This window comes from Pyxicephalus adspersus, chromosome 2 (genome assembly GCF_032062135.1).
Source record: "Pyxicephalus adspersus chromosome 2, UCB_Pads_2.0, whole genome shotgun sequence".
NCBI lineage: Eukaryota > Metazoa > Chordata > Amphibia > Anura > Pyxicephalidae > Pyxicephalus > Pyxicephalus adspersus.
In genome coordinates, this window is record NC_092859.1 from 96845026 (window position 1) to 96859147 (window position 14122).

The 14122-nt window shown below is 35.7% G+C and overlaps 1 protein-coding gene across 1 annotated transcript in view; it reads right to left on the reverse strand.

Annotated features, from left to right (window-relative positions):
- The window catches only part of CADPS2 (calcium dependent secretion activator 2), a gene marked incomplete in the record, with an annotated part of 181291 nt that overhangs the window by 71997 nt on the left and 95172 nt on the right, over positions 1-14122 (reverse strand). The window contains 3 exon segments of the mRNA XM_072401573.1: positions 2813-2936; positions 6614-6677; positions 9382-9483. Coding sequence (XP_072257674.1) covers positions 2813-2936; positions 6614-6677; positions 9382-9483 — 290 coding nt within the window.

A 14122-nucleotide genomic window follows, 5' to 3' on the forward strand; every position in this document is an offset into this window, starting at 1 on the left:
TAAAGAAAGGTGAAATCAGTCACACATAACGGTCTCTCTCTGTAACACCCAAAGAACTATGGAGATTATTGCTGTAATGCCGAAATGCAGCAGACCAAAACTCTTTTCTTCTGACTGCACTGGAAAATCTTTCCCCACTGCATAAAGTTACACAGAAAGCTTTTTCCTTTTTTAAATATATTTTGCTTTTATGGCCCCCCCTGGATAGTTGCGGCTAACTGCCAAACAAAAACTATAGTACAGTAGTACATGGTGTGTTGAAATGAATAAAATGATTTATAGTTAGGGTTACCTCAAATCTTGCATTGTACAGTTTTAGGATTATTTGTAAGCTAACTTTTTGTATACAGTAAGGTTTGAAGTAATTTCTTGCTTTTTTCCCAAGTGAGGAATACTGCCCTAGTCATTTTAGGACTAGTTTCAGGTTTTCTGGAGTTGCTTGAATTGCCAATTGTTATTAGTTTCAGCTGCCATCACAGTTTTGGATCTGAGATTAGGAAAAAGCCATTTCCTCTGAAGAAGTGTTCCAGTCAATACCATGCATGAAGTGGATGAAGTGTTTTTTGACTATTGCTAGTACTGAATTTGTCGGCTTTTTAGAAATCTTTATGTCTCAGAATCTGTAACAATACCAACATGGAAATGACAGCAAAATTTGCAGCCTGGGAGGCATGAGATTCAAGTCCCAGTGGAATGATGAGTTTATAGCAAAGATTCAAGATGAGAACATGTTCAATGCACACTTTTCACGTAATATGCAGCCAAGTGGTGTTGGAACAGGAAGTAAGGGTTTCCAGCAAATCCTTGAAGCATAAATAGTATTCTTGACACCTTGGATACCTTTACATACTTTTTTGATTTTTCGATTCAAGTTCAATTGAAATATGTGCAATTTTATCACCTGATTTTTCATTTGATTTTTTTGCTATTTTTTCTGGTAATTTTTATGCTTTTTTACCTCTACTACTTCTTGATGTATTTCACCATCCTCCAAATCAGAAGATGAAGGAAAAAAAAACCTAAGAGCATAGGACTAAGGAGCTCATTTCGAGATAGTTTAGTAACATCATAAATGCTAAGACTTAGAAAACAACATCTATGACTGCATCACACATGCAGTCTTCTGCTATTTTTTCCATGTATATTAAATGCATGGTTTTATAATAATAAGCAAGTTGCACAAAGCAGATAGCATTTATTTTGTATTTAAAGTTTTGAGAATACTTGCTTTTTTTGGCATAGAACTCTTACTTCACATTGCAAGTGTCAGACATTACATATGTTTCCCCTTTGTTCCCGCACATACATACATTTGCTAATCTCCCTAGAAACCTACCAAAAAAAGAGACCGGCATTAAGAGTAGGTTATCCTACCTCACTAGGAGTGTTCAAATGAGTCTCTGTTTGGACAAACCATATGGTATGATCAGGCAACTTGCCCCTAAATGACATCATTAGAGACTTTAGGGTACCAAACGACAAAAGCCAATGTCAAAAGGCAGAAACAGCAACCAGTTTAATGCAGGGCAATTACCTATTTTGCATTACATGCTCATACTGTGTGGTGTCAGGGCTGGTGACTAAACCAAAAATTGTTTGATCTACCTCCAGACTCTCTACAGAAAGGTCGATTTCAGGCAGCTGTAAGGAATGCCTTTTGCTGCTTGCAGTCTCCGTAGGTCCTACTGTACCTTGACCACAACCCAACTCTATCGATATAGGGTAAATTGGGAGAGGTAACATGGGACAGGAAGGCAAGTCAAAATAACCCTAATACATTTGCCACAATAGAACAGCTTTAAATCCTATTGGAGAAAAAAAACAAAGAGTAAGGGGCTGCAATTCACAGTTTGTCTATGTCTCAGGAGTGCTGTCAAAGATTACAGTGATCAAATTTTTTTATATGAAACAGACCGCACTTCAAAACCTCACTTCCATTTTCAATACTGTCACCCGCACCCAAGTGGTATTCCTTTCCCAGGGTAAATGTCATCAAGTTTCCCTGTAATCACATCATATTGCTGCCAGAGAGATGGTCAGCAGAAAGCGTTGTTCAATGCTGCATTTAGGACCTGTCCACTGGACATGCAATCATCCCAGAGATACCAAGAAAAAAATTTTTGCACAAAAAGAAAAAAAAAAAATAAACCCAGCATGGGCTTTATCATTGAGTTGAAGGCATGTAAATAGTAAAAAATGTCAATGTGCTTATTTTCATAGTGTGCATATAAAAAAAAAAAAAGCTATCTGGTCAAGATTTTGAAAACCTTTAATAGCCCCACAATTAGAAACATTGAGCAGCAAACAGCCATTGATTTCTAGCCAAAGTTAGTTTTTCAAGGTCCCTTGTGGTAATCTTCACTATCTGACTTTAACACCTATTAAAGAGAGTATGCAGTAAGTGAAGTCTGGACACTAAACACTAAATATGTGTTCAGTGTCACTGGCTAAAAAGGGAGACAAATAGTAGCTGAAAGATCAAAAAAGACAGCAGTGGCAGCTCCCATATTTCTATATGAACATAATCCAGTGGAAAGACTCACTGGGATTTAAAGTACATATTTTCACCTTCCTTAAAAAATGTAATACATTTTATGTAGCAGAAACAGAGCTGATTTAAAAAATAAATAGCAAAATGTCAGTAGTTTTATATCTAAAAAAAAAAAAAAACATTTTCAGTGATAATATATACTGGCCAACAAAGCTATCTAAAGAAAAGGGTCATATTGTATATAGAAATGTATGTCAACCCTATAGGAGAAATACATTAAAAAAGGCAATCAGTTAAGGTTTATTTATATAAATGTCCAACCTTCAATTTTGGCATATTCTGTAAGGCGGGTGTAATTAATTAGGGCAGCTTTTTCAAGGCATCTTCTTATAAACTTCTTGACTTCTTCAGCAGGTATAGGTGTTGCAATATCTTTCATCAAAACCTGAATTTAAAATTAAAAATCATCATGTCAGCTAGAACAAAGACATTTTCAAGAAAGTTATTGCAATGCCAAAATGTAAAGGAGAAAATTGTATTGTTTTAATGTAAAAAAATAAAAAACAAAACTGACTGGGTACAACATAACTTTTTTCTCTGTGCCTTTGCATGGTGTCACATTCTACATCAGGCCAGAAGGAACCCGCTAACCTTTTTTTGGCATGCAGTATTACATATGCTTATAAGATTTCTTATATTTCTAAAACAGGGGTACAATAGGTGCCGATTGAAAAATCTCAATTTTTGAAAACCTCTCCTATTATCCAATACAGTAATAGCTCTAAGGGAAATATCTGAGCTCTGCTGCTGATTACAGGGAACAATATACTGCTGTATTGGGAAAGTTTTTTTGCCGGTAGCATGTGGGGGCTTTTTGCTTTATTTACAACACAACAAGCCATGAACTAATTAGCTATGGCATTTTTGTTAATTTCCATATTTAGGCCCAACTCCTCTATCTCTAAGAATTAAGGCTTAGCACACCAATGATCTCAGTAGTAGTTTTTTTATTGGTTAAATTTTCCTGTTCCAGACAATGTACTTCCAAGTTCCATCAAGAACTTTCTTGCTTTGAATTTTTACCTGAAGTGGCCTTAATCAGAGAGACATGTGAAGTTCGGTCTGCCAGTTCTAGACAAGTTGTTGGGATCTGATTTAGGGTAAGACACAGAGACGGATAGGCAGATGAAGGCAAATCTAGCTTATCATGGAAACAGTGAAAGGAAGGCCGTCAAAACAGACATAGGCAGGGATGTAATACAACACAGTTGCCAAACTGGTAAATACATTTTTAACTTTATTTAATGCTCGTGACAGCTTGATGCTAAATTAGCTTAAGATAATTATCAGCATGTGCCCATGCATGAAAATCACTGTTTCTATATTTACTTTGTAATTATTTATATACCTGTTATAGCCATATTTGCTTATAATGTACATAGTCTCTGCTTCCTACATATCTTACTGTTCTTATCTTAACTGCAAATTTAGCATGAAAGGTTTGTCTGATTGAAAGCAAAAGGCTTTTTCGTAATATCTGATGATTGGTACAGAGGGTTCATATGAATTAGGTTGCCAAGGCTGGAAACTTGAGAACAGTTAATTCTTTCAAAATGTAGTATATGTTATTTTTATATGGACTTGTATAAATTTAAAATTTGTAAGCTGCACTTTTATTATTGCTGTTACTAAACAGTCTATTCTATTAAAAACATTAGCAAATCTTTAAATAACGGCACTAATTGCTTTTTTCTCTTGCTGAAGAGGTCAAAATAATTTTATAATAAAGACCTCTGAAGCAAAACAATTAAGTAGTCCTCTGTGGAAGAAAATAATTGTTAGCAAAGACAGATTTTTAGCTTTGGCAGTAAGGGAACCTTTCTTGTGGAATACAAGCAGTCAATGCTGACCTACTGATGATTGTTGCCTGTCTATCATGCTGACCCTATGGCTTCTATGATTTATGACCAAAGCAGGTCACAAAAAGTTAGTTATAAGTAAAAAATCATTTTCTACATGCTTCCATCCAGATTAATTATTCTGTCTCCCACCCAACTGGTCATAAAAGTCTGTTTTAATTAAAAAGGTGTTCCAACATCCAATACTTGCTCCAATCCTTGTAAATCCTCGCAATGTGATCTTGCAGCAACCTGGGGAAAAATAATACTAGCTAGATGTTGCTTAGAAGTAGGAGAGGGATGTATAGGTGGCTTATTTTTTGTTATGTGAATGTATGCTTTTAAGCAAGAGATGACAATCAAGTAGCGTAACTGTATATTTTGTCACTAGTAGAGACCAGTGACCAACTATGTTGAAAACATTTTACATTTTTTTATTTTATTTTTTTGTACAAGTGAATTTATATTCACCTATAGAACTTACCAGAAAGTATTTATTGACAGGAAAACAGGGAATTCTGTTAAAAAAATGAATTTTAAAAAATCACCAAAAACGACGGTTTATAGGCAAGGATGGATGTTTTCAACTAGCCTGCACAAACATGCTTTCTTTTCTTTTAAGTTTAGTATATTAATTTAGTATATTTAGAAAGGTGAGAGAGCTGTCAAAGTCTCCGTATTTTAAAATTTTGATCTTGAAAGGGCAAAAGGGTTCATTAGAAAGGCACCATTAAGACAATCTACCTAAAAAACAAAAAAGCAGGAGTTAATATCTGCTAAAATCTTTTGCTGGTCAGACATGGAGATTCAGAAAGTTTAACCATTGTGTACTATAACTACATGGTCTACATGTCCATTGTGTGTTAGCATTCAAAACAAAACAGACTTAACCTCTTTGTGCCAAGCTTTATATTGTGCTTCTTCAAAAATATCAATTACTTTTTAGAATAGGAGGGTTTTATTTTTACTAAATGGTTCCTGAAGGCTGTTAGGTGTGTGTGTGTAAGGTAAGCCTTGTTTTTTGGCATGACCATAAGTGGAAGGGATTTCTGCTTTATTTATCAAAGTGGGAAAACCCAATCTTTTCTAGAACTTTTTGCTACTAACTGAATTATTTTACAATTTATCTGCTGATACAAAACGAAGCCTAATTCAATTAGTGTTATGTATTGTGATATACTCATATTTTAATTATGGTGTGGAAATATACAATACATAGTTTCAATTGTTTAAAGAACACTAACTTTTACCCTAGAAAAACTCATTAACTGTATATGTTACAATAAAGTAAAAACAACCTCAAGTCAATAAATCTATTTCAAAACAATGTAAAATGTCCTTTTGCTATAACATGCTGCTTTTGATCATTATTGTTAGGCCGTAGCTTGAATAAAACATATATTCTTTATTGTAATTCTTACAGAAGACATCATTTGCTGCCAAAATAAACAAAGGGCAACCAAATAGCTGAAATGATCATTCAATCCTTAAATTGATCCGATGAAAATCTTCATGTGTTTAGATGACATCAACGTGCACCTATCATTCTTGGTTTGCCAATCGCTTGACATTTTCTGCAAATGGTTTATGCTTTCCCTCAGAGACTAGCCAATGCTGAAAGGGTAAAGGTTGTGCCCCACTTTCACCTTAACAAATATGCATGCTGTGCCCCAATTTATAAAAACAGCTTAAAGCACAGGCAAAGTAATACTCTTGCTTCAACCCACACCCACATTTGTTGCACAAACTCCCTCTATCTCCTACTTTCAGGTATGGAGAGGCATTTGAATGTCTAAATGTGAAAGCACTGCCTGGACAAAGCATATGTTTACTGTAATGACCGGACTGGAGCCAGAAGGATAGAAAATCCCTTCTTCCGTTAAATTGCCAAAAGGTTGGCTTTTGTTTTTCTGTGTCAGCTCTCATTTTGATGTATGAAGGTGCTGGGTCCTCCAGACCACTAAAACATCCAATAAACAATACTGCAGAAGAGACATAACTACTTTTTCAATATGATCATGTTGACAGTTATGGAAGCAAGATTTCAGTACACACAAAATGCATTCTGACTTTTCATATAGGGTTTAGAGTCATGCTAAAACATCTGATAACTCCACATTAAGCCTCACTTCTTGAATGTTACTGGTTGAAAAAGTCTCACCAGCACTTCATGAATTAACTGAAAGTGCTTGCCTTAAAGAAATATTGACAAGTGAATATATACCCTTTCCAAAAGTGACAGTGTGGCTTTCAAAGCTCCTTCCGGCCTTCCAAATGGGAAACAGTACCTGCAGAGAAACAAAAACCCACACATTTAGATGTGGCTCAGACATCAGCTTTGATTTTTGCATGCTGTTTTAGTTTTAATTAGAGGTGGGAAATAACTTTGCGAGAAAAGCAAATGGAGAATAGGGTCACCCACAAGCAGTTTTGGGGACTGGCTGCTTGAGAGTAGCTCTGAAACCACATGTGCATAGCACAACTCTTTATCATATATTTTCAATAGGATTGGCATATGGTCTGTTTGTTGAGCATTAAGCTGAAAAGTTTAGCACTTTTTGCTTAATGGCATACACCTGTACATTTACTGTGAAGGTAATGATTTGCATCTTCCCTAGTTCTTTACCTGACACACAACCCCTTATTTTGAGTTTTCTGTCCTGATGCTTTGATGACTTCTTTGGTCTTCCTGTATGCTTTCCTTTTCCAAATTACCAGGTGATTTATTAATATCTTACTGGTTGTTGAGTGATTTCAAAACATAAAAAATGTGCTCTTATTATAATAATGTATTTTAACTTTTTTGTTATGGCTTCTAATGCCAGATTGTTCAGCAAGTATATTATTTTATTTTATTTTTTTTGCATGAAAGTAAAACCGCTGAATAAACATCTGTCAAAAGCAGTGTTTCTATATATTTTCTTAATTTTGCCAGGTGTTGTAGCTCCAGGCAATATAGTGACAGCCATCGATAAATGTGTTTTCCAAGTATGTTATTACCATCATGGTCACATAAATGTGTACAAAACAAATTTGCTAGCTTTAGCTGTCACTGTGGCTCACTTGTGGGAAGCTGCAGCCTTCATATTGCAATATAGTCTGATATTGTATAAGAAACACAGACATTCGTTTTTACAATAGTATCAGCTTTTAATAATTAAAAAGCAAAACAATAAAAAACTTAAAAACATGAGATGGGTATTTATAAAAAAAAGTGGTAATGAAAAAAAGGTAGGCAACTTATTGTATTATATTAGGGCTTGTTAGGACTTGATTTTTTTCAGGCGGCTTTACCATGGCCTCACCACTCAAAAACGCTTGCAAAAAACAGGTAACATTGGACCCAAACGTCCGTTCATTATCCTTAATTTGACAGCCAGCAGCATTTCCATGCAGTTTTCTGGACACTCAATGCAGCATCCTGGGCGGTGAATGGAAAGTGTTTAAAAAGTTCTAAAAAGGCTTGTATAAGCATTCACAACTGCCTGTACAGTCATTTTAGGGTTTTTTCTTGAAGTAGGCTTTTTTTGAAGCCTAAAATGCAGGTGTTATTGTCCAAAAAAAATACTGGACACCTAGCTGTGCATAGTAGTAATCCAGGAATAGGAAGGCCTGTGTTTTTCTACTGCAGGTCTGAACAAGTCCTTACTTAGTATTAACTTAGCGTAGCTGTATTATTGTAAAGTAACCAACACTGATAAAATTGGTGTGGGAATCTATGCTTTAATCACCTCTGGCCATCAAAGGTTTTAACACAGTAAATATGATTTTGTGAAAGCACCATATGCTGCAAAGCATACTAACATTGATGATCTGCTTTGTAACAATCTGTTCAGATAACATGCACATTGGTGAATGCCTGGAAGGTCCTAACAGACTGGCTGACACCATAAACATTGAAATTTCTGTGTCACATTGGAGATTTATAGTTAGTAAGGGACGTCAAATTATTTATCTTCTTTTCTTTATGACCAGTTTACGATTCCGAGTAGAGTATGCTGAAAGACTCACAGAAAGTACAGCCGGCCTAATGAAAAAATATCCTTTTGTGCAGAGCTTAAATAAAATGTAGGTTTTAATTAGGATAATTAAAGAACCTGCAGATCTCTAAGCAGTAAACCCTGTTTTCAAAAACCTTACAATATTTTTTTAGTTTTATTTATTTAAGCTATAATTCTTCAAATAATGAACATAATCTTCAGAGTACCTTTCACTTTGTTTACACCTCTTACCTACTAAGCCATCCAGTTTAAAAATGACTGTTATAGATCCAGGATTACCCATAAAATCCCAGATAAACAGGTCCCAGTGGGCATATTCTAAAGCACTATTAGGATAACATTAGATGTAAATAATATAGCTCTTTTCAACACCATCTCAACTCCGATTTTGCAGAGCATCAAATATTCACACTGGCCACCAATTAGGCACCAAAGAGAAATTAATTTAAATGAAATGACATTGAAATCATGTTCTTCTTTGTATTGGTAACATTTTTATTAAAACATACACACTTTGTCATGAAGCAGTCTTTACAATATTATCAAGCTGTCTCCACAAAATGTCTGTGGAATTGTGCCATTTGTAGATGTAATAATTTTCTAATATTAATAGATCTCATATCTTATTGGAGTGTATTGAGACTTTTCCCATTAGCTTGTTTGCAGTTTTCCACAACTGAATGGTATAAAACACACCTTGCTGGAGAGTAAACACCAAGAAAAAATCCCTCCCTAAGAAAAAGATGTTGGGGAACAGAGTAACATGGCTGCAGGACAAAGATTAACATGATTGTGATTGAAAACTTGTAGCAGGTGTATCTATTTTAAATAAGCCTGCTTGTCATAATGCATGCACTGACAATTGTGACATAAAATGGATACAGTGAGAAATCCTGGATTACCTTTTCTTTCTTTACCTGCAAAAGACTTAGTAGTTCAACAAAACTTATATTCAATACAAAATTATAGTTCAATACAAAAATATCTTTACCTGAAGTGACTTATTTGCTTTTCTAACAGCAAAGCAAGGCGTTCTTTAATGTCTTCAAACCTTTCTTTCTCCTCAACTGTTACAGTTCCAATTCCATCAGGCCTGTAAAGCAGAAGAAACACTTAATTCAACTTTGAATTGTGGATGTAGCAGGAGAACTAGACTGTTGAGCATTTACCAACTGGACCAGTGCCAATACAATACTTTGGGCTGGTGGCCCTTACGGATAATCTTTACTATTCATACATTGCTCAGAGCATTATAAAGCTGCCTGTTCCCAGTTACTAACAGATTGAAGTCTTACAGCACAGACGTTACAAGCTTCTACCAGTTCCTTTGACAGAAAATCTACAGTTCCAAAGGGAGCTTTTAATAAAGGTTTGAAAAAATGTGTCACAAATAAACTGTGCATTAGGGAGTCCTCCGCTTTAATCCATGCTGACCAAAAGTTGGCACCATAGCATTTAGGGTGGTATACTTCCTTTAGCGTTCACACACAAGATGATCATTCATCAATCTGCACTGGCACATTGATAAACAACCAGCCTGGAACTGCTGCTCATATTGTGGTTAGCATAGTGGGGTGTCCCTCGTTCATCCTCGCTGTTCCCCGCTCTATTGAACAGAATAGGGTTGACAGTTTTATTTCATAAAATATAAAATTCTTCACATTCTTGATTTCCTGTGAGCATTGTATGACATTCTTATTAAGACAATGTGTATAATTTGTGTTCATTTTTAATTTTACAGTCATGTTCTAATAATTTATCATTAATTAATCCCCCTGCAGCCAACAAGGCAAAGGTCCATTACAGAATACTTGTACTAGGGAAAATTATTGTAACATATGACATATTGTAGTAAGCTTTCCAGGGCCTTCTAGCACCAGCTCTTATAATACAACCATTACAAACTTGAGCAACGCCCTCAATCAAAATAAATGTTACCTCTATTATAATATAGACAATATTACTGAAGCTATCAACATGGCATCTCAAGCAAAAATATTTCTACTAGTGTTTCACCAGTACATTATAGGAAAATGTGATGGGCATGCTTGCATTTCGAACAGTGTTAGATGGAAAGGGAATAAGGGACATCAGTGTATGTACCTAAGAGTACCTAAGATAGTATCTCCATTCAACCTCTATTGCCCTCGTATTGCCTCCAGGATCAGTAGAGCAGAGCTGTCAGCATATTAAAGCTCCGCTGATTGCTCTGCTCCCTGAGTTGCTGAGGAAAGGGAAATCCTGATGATGCCTTTGCTGTCATCAGGGTTTCACTTTCCTCAGGGAGCAGAGCAATCAGCGGAGCTTTACTATGCTGACAGCTCTGCTCCACTGATCCTGGAGGCAATACGAGGTTGTTCAACCACCCGAATTTTTTTGCTATATTTGAGCGAATAGCTGCCGAATCGAATAGTGAGCTATTCGACCAACACTAATGCTTAGCTATATAACATAGAAATGGTCAAAATTTATGTTGCTGCCGATAGAAGAGTCCATCTTAAACAAGAAACAGACCATTATGGTAAATGGTGAAAAAACAGATCATTGCCCACAGTGACTATAGCACTTTATTATGCTTTATTTGGTACACAGGTTTCAGGCTTTAGCAAACTTAATAATTTGTCTACTGCTAAAGTGTGGCTAACTAAATAACAGCAATTCAGCCAGGTATGTACATTTCATTGTAGCTGAAAAAACATTCCAAAATTGTTTGCACATTTCAAGTAATTCTGCAGAATTATATTTATTTGTTCTAAACAATTTATATATTTATAATGTAATATTATGCACAGTAATTATGGTTCGGTGGTTGTTTAAAATGACCATAGTCTCATTTGTGTGTGTTTGCAGAGACACAACGTGTCCTTAGTTTACCAGCTTCCAATTGTAAAATAAATTGAAATAGATAAAACCAAGCCATGTACGGAGGAATTAGTATCTAAAATGTAGCCAGTTAAATGAAGACAGTGTACTAATATTAGTACAAATATGGACAGTTTATTATCTTGATTATCAGTATGCATCAAATGCGTATCAATTCTACCTCTTAATGAAATAGTTTTTTTTTTTCTTTACTTTCAGCATGCCACGCTTAACAAGCATGTAGAAACTCTTCTATAATGATCTTGTGAGAGGCAATAAGAGGATTACTTATTGCTCACTGCTGAGCTGCAGGATGGATTCCAGACTAACCACATTACCATTTTCTATGGAGATTCCTGTAGCAAATCCTACTTAATTCATTCTACAAGTGAAAAAGGCCATATCCTAGACTAACCAATTTCACCTAGCACCCTGCTGTGAAACAAACTTTCATAAATCCATTACTAACATTACAAAGGGTTTTACATCTATTTACTTGAGCAGAAAACATTGTCCTAAAACTGTGTTCTAGCTTTTCTAAGAGCCTTTTTTATCAGTAAGATGGTAATTATTTAAGTGAAACACATTACAGTTTTAAAAAACTTCAGAATGTGTGTGTGTGTGTATATATATATATATATATATATATATATATATATATATATTAGGCAGAAGCTGGGCTGTATGTTATTTATCAGTCTATAATCTTTTCTATCATAGGGAATAAGAAGGACTAGTGTAAAGAGGGTTACCCACATTAATTTATATGTAATAAAAAAACCCAAGAAATATATGTAATTCTTTAATTGAAATTGGCTGTACCCAATACAAAATCCTTACATTTTGGACTGGTGCACAACTAGCGCTTACGTTGAGGCTATAAAGCTAAATATTCAGAAATACCTTAACACAAACTATTTAAACTTGCCATAGAGCTATGTTTGGAGGTACTATAGTGCAGCTCTTTCAGCAATGCCAGGACGATAAAAAATATCACACATACAATTTCCATGACTTTTTCGGGAAGAAAGAGATAAAACATTACATGGAGTCATGGAATTTATTTAAAGTCAAAGTTTTTGAATATGTTCTGTATCATTGCCTTGTCCACAGGACCAGTTAGGTTGTAAAGCTTTACACAAAATGGCATGTTGTATGGCTAAATGACCTGCTAAGACAAGTCACAATCAGATGCTTCATGAAATCTAAGTGATCTACATAGTATTGGCTATGGACTGCTGGCACATTTTACAGGCCACTTACTTTCCCTGTGCAAATCCCCTTTAAAGCAGATTTCAGAATAAGGCTGGGTACACACGTGCAGTAATTGTCGCGGGAAAGGACTGATCCTTTCCAACGACAAAAGACTGCACGATGCATGAACGAGCACTGTATTTATTATTATTAATAAACAGGATTTATATAGCGCCAACATATTACGAAGCGCTGTACATTAAATAACCTGTACATTAAAAAACACTGTGCATAAAGAGCCTTTCTGCTCTATGGAGAAAGGAGGGGGAGGGCAACTAAGCGGTACCCTGCTGCGCTCTCTTCCCTTCACTTTCATCTTCCTTCGTTCTTTTACGATCTTCCTTTGTTCCACCAGGACAGACGATGAGTGTTGTACACATTCAAGATTCTAGTCAGATATCAGGGGCGAATGAGGTATCGGACGAGAAACATCTGATGTGTGTCTGAAGTGAGAGAGAATGAGTCAGATGTGCTGCCCTGCCTTTGTGGTTACAAGGGCAAAGCTGATAAGAGAAGAGAGCATAGGACATTTAGATAAACATCAGCCCACTGTTTATCCTTTACTGCCCTTCAAAGGCAAATATAGGGATAAGGCCTGTAAGGGATATTCAACCCCCTTAGCAGTATTCCTGACTGTGGCTCGGGGTAAAAAAAACATGCTGAAAGCGGTAACCCCAAGCCACACTCGGGGTAGCTAAAAACATAAAAAATAAACACTTACCTGGTCCCCACAAGCGTCCTCTGGCGTCCTGCCTGTGGCTTCCCATCCACCGCGTCTTCTTCGTCTGATCTTCAGTCCATGAGTGCATTGGCGTTCCCCGGGAGTTCCCGGTGGCATTGGTGCGTGCGGGAGGCAGGAAATTCTAATTACTTTGCATTGGATTCAATACAAAACAACTGTATTGAATCCATCACAAAGTAATCATTATAATATAAATATATATAATTTTATTATATGAATGTTATATATGCTACTGTTTTATTACAGGTTTAAGTATTTTTATGCACCCTTGTTTTAACAGATTTTTGTGTTTTTTTATTTAAAGTTTAATATTATAGTTATTAAATGTTGGACATATTTTGGTGGGTTATGCCTAAGAATTACAGGCCTACAACGTAAAATAAATTTTCATGCAAAACAATGTACCGCTTTTGTTGTAAAAATATGGACAGGGGTTAAAGCAGAGGTAAATCAGGCCTCTTACTTTGTCAGACAGGGCTTTGTGGCAGAGCTGTGCAAATTTCAGAACTGGAAACAAAGAAATACTTTAGCAAAAGAGCTGCCACAAGAAAAAATCTTTTCTGAATTTATAGCCGTTTGCCTAGAGTACAGACTTAACATGGGGTGCAAGATGGTAACGAAAGAGAATCCTAGACATTAGAAACTTTTACCATGAGTATGAGTTGATTTTGTATTAGACAGAAAAAGTGGAAGAAACATTAGAAACAAGTATTCCAATATGAGTGTAGGCTTGCTCTTTCTAACTAGTTAGTAATAGCACGCATTAGCCACTCCCATTACCAATGCAGTATTGACACTAATAGGTTTGTTTATTTTATTAATAAATTAATATATTACCCCCGAGTCCCATAATGATGTTCTACAAATGTGGTTG